Raw genomic sequence first — 13,102 nt, 5'->3', positions numbered from 1 at the left:
ATGACTGCTAAACCAGAATTTTCAAAACTACAGATTTAATTAATCTGTTGATTAACAGACATGAAAATTACGTTCTACTGTAGTGGAATGTTTTGTACTTTCTGATGGAGGGGTGACATAAATCACCAAAGTGACAATGTGTCTTTCAGTAAAAAGACAGGATTTATGCCAGCTCAAATAAACTGATGCTGGAACCACAGAGCCGTGGGCAAAGAAAGGAAAATAAAATTTCTGAAGCCTTTCATGGCCGAGCAGCCACTTTCATTATTGCTTGGGCTGACACAAATCTCTGCTCCAAAATTCCAGGCTTGACTTACCAGAATCCCAGGCATTATTAGAAATAAGTCTCCTGTGCAGCTGGTAGGTGGATGGATACTCAGGCAGGCGATGAGTATTGACAGTACATGCAAAATCTAAGAAGGCGATTAAAACGCCCATTTTTTCAAACTATTCGTGAAAATTAATCTTGTATTTAACAACACTGCAGTGCATTTTTTGTTTTACTTAACATTATACTCTATTATTTGTCTGACTCTAAAATGCTCTGGTCTAAAGAGCTCTTGTGGCAATGAATATCAAACCTCCTCTGTTTATGTGTTAGAGGCAAAAACATCATAAATAATAATTATTTTTTTCTTTCGCTTTATTCTGATTTCCTTGTACACAACAATTTTTTGCTCCTCAGAAAAATATCCAAGCTGCAATGTCAAAACAATTTATAGGTTACTTTTCATTGGGAAAGGACTTGGAAGTGAAATAAGGAGTTTACAAAATCACTTGTTCATTTGCCTTGTGTGATTCCTGTCCTAAATTTCTATTTTTGATGTCTGTTGTGCTGTGGTATCTGTACTTGTGTATAAATCACTTCAGAGCTTCAGACCTTGCTTTCTTTACAGAAAAACTGCTAAGTCTGGATATGTTGATCTTCACTTTTTATATGCCTTCCTATTTTCCTTTTTTTAAATTTAAAATCTTGTTTCTCAGCCTTTTTTGTATTACTGATTATGCTTTTTTTAATTTATTGAAGGTTTTTTCTTAATTGATAATGTCCATCTAAGGATTAGGAGTTGAAGCATACATTTGTGGTTAAAGGTAGTTTCAGCTGTGAGGCAGACAATGAAAGTACATATTTTTCCATAGGATTATTTATACTAAATTTCATGGCATGCACAAAAATGTAATATGGGAAAATCTCAGCACTCCAAATATTACCCCTCCACTTTTCAGAAGATCTGAGGGTGTTCCTGGTTTGGTGCTCTGCAATCCCTGCTCTCCTGATGCTCGAGTCGGGAATGACTTGGGCACATCAGGATCTCCCAGCCACAGTGCCATGAAATCCCATTGATTAAAACCCTAATGGCTGAATCATCTTTGCCATGGTTGTTGTCACCAAACTGTGCTCCAGGTTTTCTTTCTGAGCCAGTGGAAATTAATGTTCCTTGAAATGAGATCCCCTCCTTATTCGCCGTGTGGTTTCCCAGGTCAGAGGGGTTTTACATTTCCCTGACAGATCTCTGTTGTTGTGTCTGTATTAATGTTCTCTCTACTTTTCCTACAGAATTTTCATCCACTTAAAAACTGCATCTTACTTTATTCCCAACATGAGTTTAATGAGTGAGCAAATTTTTACAGAACAGAGTTTAAAAATAAATTTATAATCTGCTTTACATTTACAAGGAATTTCACCAAAGTTGGTGGTGCTTCCCTCGAGGTCGGGGTGATGAAGAGGAGGCTCTGGGATGTTTCACTGACCCTGAATGCCACAGCCCTAATAATGGTCTGCTCTGAGGGGTCATGTCACACCTGGAATTTACAGACATTTCTGACTCTACAGCCTTCCATTCCTAGTCTTCAAAAATTATATTGGTTTTCCTTGCCTTGTTTCCAGGAGATTTGAGGCCAGTTTCGATGCCTACTGAGTACAGCTGGATAGGGGAGTCCAAAGAACAGAACATGTACAAGAGGGGAAGCAGAGGTGAGTATTTTTTTTTCTCTGCTCTTCTCCAAGATGTTTTTGCTTTGTTGCTTAAGGAGCATCACAGGAAAAAATCTCTCTTTTTTTTTTGAGTGTCACAGAGGATATAAAAGAGCCTGTTGTGTGTCTGTGCTTTTGTGTTTCTATTTCTGGAAATTAAAAAGTTTGTATTAGTAGGAGGAATTTAATTCTAGTACAAAGAAAGATAAACGTCAAGGGAAAAATACTTAGAAGACTCAGACATGTTAAAAGCAACCGGTTCTAAATCTTCACAGCTCTACAAAACAATAAGTGATGTTACAGATGTAAGGTAACATCCTTTGAGAACATTTTGATCAGTATGAATTAAAATTTGGAACAGGAATCAGCAATTGTGCTGTCGGTGTTCAGACCAGCAGTTCTAAACTTCCATTGATCCCAGTGGGAATTATGAACTTTGCAAGAAAGAGGAGTGATTACACAGTTCCTTTTTTCCTTTATTTCCTCTGGTGAAAAGAAATCATATAATTCAAAAGAATATTCTTCAAATATACAACTGTATTTATTGTGACACCAATTGTTAAAGATTCTTGAATACTATTTTTTTAGAATCTTTTAAGCATGGTCTGGAAGCTGAGAGGAGTTCAACTTGACTCCTAAAAATGTGACAAAAAATGAATTATATTCTTGAAAATCAATACAGGACTTTAAATTACCTTTTTCAGTAAAATTCCATTCCAAGAGAAAATAAATTTCATTTAAGGCACAAGCCTTTTCTGATTTATCCCAAATCTGTTGATGTATGTTTAGCTCATATTTCACTGTTACAGACAGTAACGGACTTGTTGCCTGGCCAGCTCCCATTTTGAAACTGCGCCCAAATACACTTCACATCTCCTTAAAACCATTATTCCAGCTTGTCAAGTTCCTTGAAATTACAATCCTGGCCTCTGGAATGGCCCCAGAGATGCTCCCTGCATGATACAATCCAGTCATATTTTCTGTGTCCGCTCCCTTTCACCTCCCATGGCAGGGGGTGGTGTCAGTAAACGTGGGACGGAGTGCAGGGAGAGCCCTCACAATTCCCTGGATATTCACACGACTCTTTCCAGTGTAACAGGACCAAGTGATGGTCTCTGGCCAGCCAAAATGGTTCTCTGCTTGTTTCCTCTTCCTAATGTTTCTTTTTGCCTCTTTTCCCCTCCAACCACTGACTCTGAGAATTCACTCCTGCGGTACCTGAGCGACGACAAGATCCTGGTGATCCAGGAGGAGCCTCTGACACAGAAGGACAACAAGCGGGACACGGGCCGGAGGTCCAGGAAAAAGGGCAAACTCCCAGGGAACCCCAGCTACCCTCTCAGCCCCTCCGTGCTGGCCTCCACCATGAACGTCAGGCTGGAGCCCGGGCAGCAGGACGTGCTTAACTTCTCCCTGGCAGAGAACAACACAGTTCCACTTTATCATGTGAGTGCCTCACAAACACCTCCCTGCATGAACCACGTGGGAAACACTCAAATGTTCTCCTCTTTGCATTGATCCAGGCATAAAGGCACAGTCTTCTACTCCATGTTTTAATGCTGTGGTTTTTAGCCCAAGAAAGGTTGCTCAGTGGTGGTGTCGTGACAACTTTGTCCTAGGAGTCTGTTTTTCAGTGTCAGTATCACGACAACTTTCTCATAAAAGTCAGGACAGAACAGGAAAAGACAAGGCAAGAATCATTTGCTGTCAGATGCTTTAATAAAATAGTGCTCTTAATTACTCAGTCTCACTGAGTTTAGTTTAATTTGACTGAATTATCTTTGAAGGTTCATAAGGATCCTGCACTCAGCCTCCGGTAATGGTTTATTAAACAATAATTTATAAGCTTTTGTATTTCCACTTTGATTACTGTGTCTTGTAAAACCAGATGGGTTTAATGGAGTTACTGTTTATTTAAATTTATTTATTTTAATTGTGGATTTAAATCTCTCTGACAGAAGTTTTGAGTATCACAAAGCCAAAGCAAAGGATTTCAAACCCAGAGAGAAAAGCAGCAGGCAATTTATTGGGATGAATGAGAAAATTACTATACAACTCTGCAACAACCTCAACAATATTTCATAACTTGGCAGATGAATCAGATGCTTTCAGACAGTTTTTGGAAGTCTGTTGATGATCTGTTGGCTCACCTGAGTTCTGATGGGAGGGAAATAGGTCATTTAGGGTAAGATGCAAATTCCACCCTCGATTTCAGGACTGAAGTTATATTTCCTTGCATGATTTCCATACCATCATGCAATTAATTGATGTGATAAATTAGCAGTATGATATTGTATGATAATAAATATTTTTAAATACCCGGATGACACAATATGTCAGCTCTAAAGGGTCTGAAGGAAAAGCAGGAAACTGGAAAAGAGGAGTTATCCTGGGAAGAGACAACTTTACCTGGAGTTGTTGGTCTACCCTAAAAGTCAGTGCAGTCCCTGTTCACAAACTGTTTAATGTGCAGTGATTACAAAGGAGGGCACAGGTAAAATGATTATTCATGGACTGACAGAGTGGTATTAATTCTTTTATCACCATAAATTTTTTGAGCAGCATTAAAAGAGACCTTTGCAGTCCTTCAGGAGATAATCACAGGAATCCGAATATCTGAGGCACTTTGTCAACTGCCTTATAAATATACAAGAGGAACTGAGTCGACAAATACACAGAGTTGCTGACACAGATTTTGTGGGTTCTTGCCAGCACAGAATCATTCACATTAACGTCTTTCCACTTGGAATACTGAAAGAATTCTGAAAAGCCAAGCAAAAAAATGGGCATGTTTATCTTGAAAGAGAGCTACCCAGAACAAAAATGTTAAATATCAAGGAACATTTCATGGCAGCTTGATAGCAAAAAGGAAGAGAAAAGTAACAGAGTTGTTGTGTTCTTAGATATAAATTTAAGTAGGTTAGCTCATTTCCTTAATATCTAAAGGTGTTACCAGGATTTTCATAGGCATTTTAATATATAAACTTCTTTTGGATAATGAGATTTTATCCTCTCAAGAATCCATTCTCCAAGGCAAAGGTTAATCAAAACAAGATGCCTCTAAACCTTACCTAATTAAATCACCTTAAAACAGCTTTTGCTACATTTGTATTAGAAAATTTGACAAAACTGGTTTAGCTTCTCTTCTTACTTTTGCTCTGTGTTTTTCAATGGAAGGCAAAAGTGCAGAACTGTTGGAATCACATTTCCATGAAATCCTCTCCTCTTAACACACGCCCAGTGCAACTTCTGGATATAGATCAAAATTTCAGCCCAGAGAAATGCTTTGGGAAATGGAGATGACAAATAGGATTTTCATCATCTTTAGTGAAGGGAAGGTGATAATGCTTTGTAATCAAACAAGTATGGCTTGATGGAAGGAGGAATCGAGCATCATTTAGCCAATGCTTAATTTTCTAAGCACTTACATAAATATGTGGCAGAAAAATACAAAAAGGCACTTACTTAACAGGAGTTTAAATTACCAGACGTAAGAAGTTTTGCAAAATTGGTAATTGCAGAGATTCACCACTAGATTAATGCTTTGGAAGGAATGTTGATTTGGAACCTAAAATTAAACAATTAGCCTGATTTCATAAGTTGCTGGGAGGATGCAGAGTTCCTATATAAAATGGATATTTAGGTAATGCAATATTGGCAGCATGCCCAGGATATAAAATGATGCATGAAGCCATGTTGCAGTAAAATATTCCTGTCAAGAAACACTGCCCCCTTCCAGGATATATTTATAACTCTAATTTAATTGATATGCAATATCACAGAACCTAAGCAAGAGTCAATTACAATTAGCAAGGCTGTTATAAATAATTATTAATTAATAGAGTATCTCTTGGAACATGGCTTTCTATGTTTACTAATACTTCACTTCTGAAGTGACATCATTTACCGGGTTGAGCCCAAATATGGCCTTACAAGGATAGAGTTAAAACCTGAATATGTTTTTATTTTGTATTACCAGAACTCATTCTGAAGAAAATTAACTTATCCCACAGGACTCCAGCTCAGTAGACCAGATGTACCCAGGAAAGTGTTCGTTTTGCATTTCTGACCATAAAACAAAACACAAAAAGTCTTGAAAAATCTTCAGGATTTTACAAAAAGTTATAGCAAACTCTGTATTTCCTGCTGCTCAGGTCCATTTTGCACTGTGGCAACCAGCTTCCATTTAAAAAGAGAATATTGAAGTTCTCATTCCAGATCCAGTCTGGAAATCCACACAGCATTCAACTCTGTGGTTTTATTGCCTCAGACTTGCACGACTTTCTGAAGCTCTGAAACTCAATTTGCTGGTTACCACATTAAATTCTCCAATTGGATAATGATCTCTCATCTCGTTTTACTTGGTGATAAATGTTCTGGGCCTATTATCTACAAAGTAATTGGATATTTTGCTTTGTAGTATCATATATTAAGAAACTGGAGAACAGATTTGAATTTCTATTTTTTTTTTTTTTGGGTGAATTAGAATTCATTGTGTAGAAAAGACTTAATTTGAATGAGTTTTAAGATCAATTCTTTCATTTCAATGTTCCCTTCACAGTAAAACAGGAATAATGGCTGCTTTAGGGTATTCGTTGAGAGTGCCAGGAGTCACTTTTTATTTTAAAGAGAATTTGAAGCAAGATGGTACTTTAGGGTCAGCCATTGTTACTCAGCACTTGCTTAACTTGCTTTTTATTCCCTTCTTGCTGATCCCAGGAAGCTGGTAACTCATCCCTTTGGCGCAGGGCGATGGAAATGCTCTTTAACTGTTCCTGGAGCTGCAGAGGCGGCTTGACAAACGATATAAAGTTTAACAGCACATGCTGAGAATTAAAACCTGTGCAAAACCAATGTAACTCTGGGTGTTGTGTAATGGGTGCATGCTGGGATGTGCCAGATGTTCCAGATGCTTTTTTGGGGTGATCGGCAGTCTGAGTGCTGCTGTGATAAGGATAATAATTAAGGCAGTCTGGGAGAATCACACATATTCAGCTCCACTGACTGAAGGAGGAGCTTTTATTGCCAATTTTGCAGGAAAAGTGCTCATGTTTTATTTATTCCTTCCTGCTCTTGCAGAAAGAAACAAAACTGTGCTGTCAGGGATGAGCATTACTTTCTTCAGAGTTTTATTTGCTTTCTGAATTGCTGAATAAATTCCACCTTTGCTTTTTATTTAAGTATCTGTAATATGGAAAAACCTTCTTCCCCTACCTTGCAGTTATGCTGAGAAATCACTCTGAGAAAGATTGTGTGGGTTCTGCCTGCTCAGAGAAGCCACTAGAAGTATTTCTGGCTTCTGTAGCTTCAAAATGAGCCTGCCCAGTTGTACTGATTGTAAAATAATACTATTTTTCATTGCGACTGTGCACACGAAGGCTTGAGCTGACAAGTATCTAGCCCATACTTGAAGATGGATCCTTGAGTAGCAATGTCCAATAATGTATTTCTTTCGAGTTCTGCTCAGACCTGATTCTCTAAACTACACTCTTCATTAATCTATAAACAGCTCAAAGGGGGGAAAAGGTATTTTTAAAAGGTATTTTACAGTATAAGGGAAATAAAATATTAAGGAAGGTTCTTTTAAGCTATAATGTCATCAGTCTTTAGGTCTCCACATTCATTCAGTAATCAAGAACTTCATAACTGACTTGGATCCACAAAAAAAAAAGACTAAGCCAGTGTTACCCCAGAACTCTGGTTGTCCCTGATTTCTGTAAGAACCAGCCCTTTGCAGAACCTCAGGAGAGGGGCTGGGATTTTGCTTGGAGCAGCCTGGTTAGGATGGATGTATTTGCACTGGCCTGTGGTGACTCCTTCAGCAATTCAGCCCCAAGACAGGCTGCTCATTCTTGCAGCTTCCAAAAGTTTAGGCTGCCTGCTTGGCCTAGAATTCCTTGTGTTTGTAGTTATATCAGGACACTTTGCACAAAGCAAATATGAGGCTGTCTTTATACAAACATATGCAGTGTTTTCATAAGTAATTTTGCTCTATTAGAGCATATTTAAATGCTGATATTCTGCAGTCTTCAAACAAACCACTACAAACTACCAATGCAAGTCAGCAAACGAAGCATTCATTAACCTGCTGTGACTTCATGGGTAAATTGCCATTTGTAAAACATTCTGGTGTCCTCTGAGTCCAGAGAACCACAACACAACTAAGTTGTACTGTATTGTGTTATTTTAGCAAATGAATTTATGCCTCCTTTTTTATTCTTTTGCTGGGCTACCAAAAAAATGGTTTATATCTATATATAGCCTAAAGCCAAATTTAACAGCCATCTGTTAATAAATATTAGCTGCAACTGATATTATTGCTATGATAATTGCAATATTTATCCTCCAGAAGATGCACCAAATAGAAATCTCTCCCTTACCACACAAATACCATGTCCTGCTGCTGAAAGGATCAGTGTGTAAGGAATCCGGCTGAAACACTTTGGAGACACCTCTGATTTCTTCTCTCCACTCATGGCTCAGCCTCGCTCCCTGTCCTTTCCCCTTCCCCAGCAGGAGAACACAGACAGGGTTTTGGAGGACAGAAGCATTTCATGGCAGAAAGGTCAGCCCTGGACTGGGCAGGGCCACAGGTAACCTGTTCCCACGGGAATGGGGAAAGTGAGGAAAAGGTAGGGCAAGGAGTTGAGTGTTTTTCCTGGCCTCACCCTTTGCTGCCTCCCCTGTTCCCCACCCTGTGCTGACAATGCTCATCATCACCCCATAATTACAAATTCCAAGTGGATCCCTTCCCTCTGCCTTCAGTGAATTTTCTCACCTGCCCTCTTGTTTTCTTCAGCACAAATTTGAGTACCTCAAACCGTACACAAATGTAGATTACATTAGGTGATTTCCTGTCTGTTAGCTCTCCCCTCAACGAGGGTGAGCGGAATGAAAACCTCAAGGGCTGCTTTTATTTTTGGCTCAGCATGATAATTGTGAAAGTAGATTCAGTGGGTGAAGCATCAGCTCTCTGAGGCAGAGAGATGAGTAAAGCCCCTCGTAACAAGGCCACTGTTTGACTGATTTTGAATAGACCTGATATAAAGGAATCTTCAGGGTAATGGATGTGTGAGTTAAGGAAGCAGAAGAAGAAATTTCTTTTTTTAATTTTTATTAATAATAATTCAGTATCTGAGTATAGAAGAATGGAAGAACAGTACAACAAAGAATCTTTTGAGTCTTTGCTTCTGAATAAATGATATATGTAGATGGAATGAATCTTTTGAATCTGCATCTGAATAAATGATATATCTAGCTGGAATGATTATATTGAATTTGCCCTTTGAGATTGGTAACACACAATATGAAACTATTCTAATCTCATTACTGACTATTCCTGTCTCTTGCTTTAGGAAACAACAAGTAAATAATGAGTGTTGAATATTTTCACATGATCTGTGCAGCTCAGGGTTCTTCTGGTCTCAGTGGTTTATGTGATTACTTAGGAGAAGAAATTCTGATTCAAAGGAACAAATTTTTTTGTTATAAGTTATTTATAGAAGTTTCAGGTAAATGGGACTTGCTACAGGATTTCCTTTGGGAGAGGAACCTCAGATCTGCTGGTGGGACCACAGAGACCTTTTGGTCCTTTCATCTCCACTCGTGAAAGGCAGAAGCAGATCCATGGGAATCCCTGGAGCTGACTAAAGAAGGCAGATAGGTGCCAGTGACCTGAATTTCACAGAATTTGTGCTTTATAGTCTCTGACAGCATGACAAGACTTGTGCCTCCTGAGCCTCCCACATGTCTGCTACTCATGAAAGTGGCCTTGTAGTAAGATGAAGTAAAGTTTTAGTTTGGGAACTAGGAAAAGGCAATTTCTTTCTTTTTTTTTTTTTTCAAATGTCACAAACTGCTAAGAAGCAACTACTCAAAAAAAATATTATATAAAAGGTTGCTGAAAATGCAGGCAGGAGCCTTCTACATGTAAGTCATTGTCAGTATTGTATGGGCAGGTAATTACAATGACACAAGGAAATTAATTTTAGCTACAGGTAGACATTTATAGAAATGTCAGAGTGTGGGGTTTTCTATGTATAGTATCAGAAATCCTTTATAAAGGTTGACATTTCAAGCTGGCAACAAGATTGTACTCCCAAGAGGGCTTCTTTGGGGAGAAAATCAGTCAAATAAAAGGTGATAAATACGTGACAAAGGTCTGTAGTAATCCTGAATGTTCACACTTAAATACTGGTAATAATCTCTGTGTTAGTGATGAGCTGGTCAGGAGCTGAGATTTTTCTTTTAATAAATTAATTATTGATAAAAACTTAAAAAGTAGTAATTATGGGTTTTATGTTTCAAGGACTAATATCAACAGTTTTTTCTCCCTCTCTGTATTTATATAGATATTCTTCTTTGCTCTTTTCTAAATTGCAGTGAGTGAACTAATAATCAGTTACAATAATCTAAGAGCTGTTCAATGGTTAAATCGTATTTTTCTTTTTCACACTGTTACAGAGCTTTTTTAAATTTCCCTGCTACAGACTATGCTTCAGTTAATTAGATTACATTATTCAATATCTTTGGAAATTAGTGCTTGGTAATGCAGAAAAATTCATGGTGTTGAAAGACCGACGTCTAGAAAAATGTGGTTTATTATCAGAAGCAAATTTCTCTCTAGTAAGACTTTTTTCAGCCTAATATATGCAAGTTCACATCACACTTATAATTGCTTATGAAATACATATCTGATCAAAAGAAATCTGGAAACCACAATCCAGCGTGTGATAGAGGTGGGGTTTGTGCATTTTCTTGGGAGGAAATAAATAACTGAGTTCCTACAGCAGTGAAAATTTGTAATCCAGGTGCTGCAAAGAGCAGCCAGAGCAGGGTGAGGGAGGTTTATTTCAGCTTTGTCAGGGAAGGGAGCATGGGCTGGGTCCCCTTTGGGAGAGAGTGATAAACCCTGACTTGGAAACACTTTGCTTTTACTTTGGGAGCATTTTCAGAAAAGAAAATTAAGAAATAGAATGGGAAACACTGACTGAATTAGTAGTCCCACTTTTAGTTGCTAAAATTAGAAACCTTAGAAGTCAGAGGGATAAGAGAAGGAAAGCTTTGAGCCTTCTGGTAGGAATAGACTCTATTTTTATAACAGTAGCACCAGTAGTGCTGCTGTCAAAGTTCTTTTGCTCGCTTGGCCACACAATATTTTCCTGGGCTGTCCCCAGTATTTTCCAGGGATGCTCAGACTGGTTCATTTGTATTTAGCAGTGCATTTTTAGCACCAAAACAACATCTCTCAAGCAGATATTTTGCTTTAGCTGTGTGCTGTTAACGCTGCCAGTCTGCTTCGAGAAAATCTATTTCTACAGGGTATTTCCATTTTTTTTAAGTTCTCTAGGCTACATTTCAGCATACTCTGAGGAGAATTGAGGCATTTATGGCTCTCAGGAAAGCTTGTTACGGTTTTGTGTACTCAATCACTCAGTGGGGAGCTCCTGCCTTTGCCTGGTTTCAACAAGGAATGTCAGAGAACTCCCTGCTTTTAGTGTAAGGGCACCATTTCATTACTTTTCATCAGATAAGGTCTTTTATTTGAGTGGGGCCTTCTTTGCTGCTCACATTTGCTGGAATAGTTTAGCTGAAGCACACTAAAAGCAGATAACTGGTTCTGCACTGGGTTCCCCAGTGGCAAGGGAGACTTCTTGAAGAAGGAGGTGGCAAAATGTGTTTGTCCCCTGAACATTTTAGAGCTGCCTTAGAAACCCTGCTGCAGAGCTACAGTACCTGTGCAGAGCCCTGGGGTGCAGCAGCCCCAGCAAATTTCCTGTCTCTCCCATTTCAGGTTTGTAGCTGTGCTCTGAACTCATCTCTGATTAAATATTATCTGTGATTAAACATCTGCTGCAAGCCTCAAGTAGTGGCATTGAAACACAAACATTGCACTTACTAAAATTATCAGTTTCCTATTTGGTTATCCAGAAAGTCATAGTCAAAGATTTTGCAAGTGCAGATTTCTGCATTTATAAACAAATACACATTAATTTTACAACCTATTTGGGGGGTTTTTTTGTAATTTCAGTTTTTGTAAATTTCAATTTCTATCTGTGGGAAAAAATTCCCCATCATAAAACTTGTTTTAAAGTAACTTAAACTGTCAGAAGATTTTATTTTTAACCCTGAATCAGCTGCTACTTACTCCAAGAAGACAGGTTCATTTCCAAACCTCAGAGGAATAACCAGCGTGGTTATTCAGGTCATTGAAAATGGTAAGAATGCCATCAAAGAAAGTTTTGATGACAGTTTGTCCTTCTGAAGTTCTGTATTCTGTGTTGCAATAATTGTTCTTTGTGTTTAAACTCCCTGTCAAATATTAACACTTTTGCAAACATTCTAACAAATTTTAGCTCCCTTCTTTTAAAGAGCTTTGATCACAATTGCACAGCATCTGAAATTAGTTGCTAAGTGCAGATGGAAGTTGTTTTAAGCATGATCTTCATTTTAAAATAACTCTTAGCTAGAAATTGAAAGAAGTGTTCCATTTCCTTTGCTTTGAGTTGCAGAATGACTGTGGTTTACCTCTGTTGCTTGTTTCACTGTGCTGAGAGCACCAAGGAAGTCTGGTCTTTAGTTTGTTTAATGCTCTTTATTTTTCTTCTGCAGAGAGCAGGGGATACAGTCAGTGGAGATACTGAAAGGTAATTACTTCTGCTATTCTATACTTAAATGTATACACAGTATATCTGTGAATTAAACTTATTTCTTTACTTTTAGAAACTTAGTTGCAGTTTTTGGAGAATAAATTTTTAGGTTTAGAGATATCAGCATCAATATCTTTTACTAAATGTTTATTTGCTAACATCAAACATAAATAGAGATTACAAAGGTTTAAAAAACTCTTCAGATAAAAGTTTATAAAATATTAGCTATGGGGAAAAATCATATTCTTACGTCATCCAACCCATTTTTTTACTTTTGAAATTCCATATTTCAGACTCACTCTGAGGATGAAAAATCTGATGTGTGTCTAACATGATTTTTGTGACAAACAGGCAGAATGTTTCAATGAACATCTACACCCAATTCAGTGTGTACAAAATTACTGCTTATATTTGTGGTTTGTATTGGAGAAATACTAAGAACGGGGTCTTCAGTTTGGCCTTTAGGTCTGAATTGAAT

The 13,102-nt window shown here is 37.9% G+C and overlaps 1 protein-coding gene across 2 annotated transcripts in view; it reads left to right on the top strand.

The window, feature by feature from the left end:
* The window catches only part of LOC104691305 (connector enhancer of kinase suppressor of ras 2-like), a 174,426-nt gene that overhangs the window by 122,453 nt on the left and 38,871 nt on the right, over positions 1-13,102 (top strand). For both annotated transcript variants that reach the window (XM_020584773.2, XM_010402748.4), the window contains exons 13-15: positions 1,889-1,975; positions 3,168-3,421; positions 12,587-12,621. In XM_020584773.2, the coding sequence (XP_020440362.1) occupies positions 1,889-1,975; positions 3,168-3,421; positions 12,587-12,621 (376 nt within the window). The remainder of the gene's footprint in view (positions 1-1,888; positions 1,976-3,167; positions 3,422-12,586; positions 12,622-13,102) is intronic.

This window comes from Corvus cornix, chromosome 4A (genome assembly GCF_000738735.6).
Source record: "Corvus cornix cornix isolate S_Up_H32 chromosome 4A, ASM73873v5, whole genome shotgun sequence".
Classification (NCBI taxonomy): Eukaryota; Metazoa; Chordata; class Aves; order Passeriformes; family Corvidae; genus Corvus; species Corvus cornix.
Note: the sequence above shows the minus strand (reverse complement) of the source record. Positions and strands in the feature narration are given on the sequence as shown.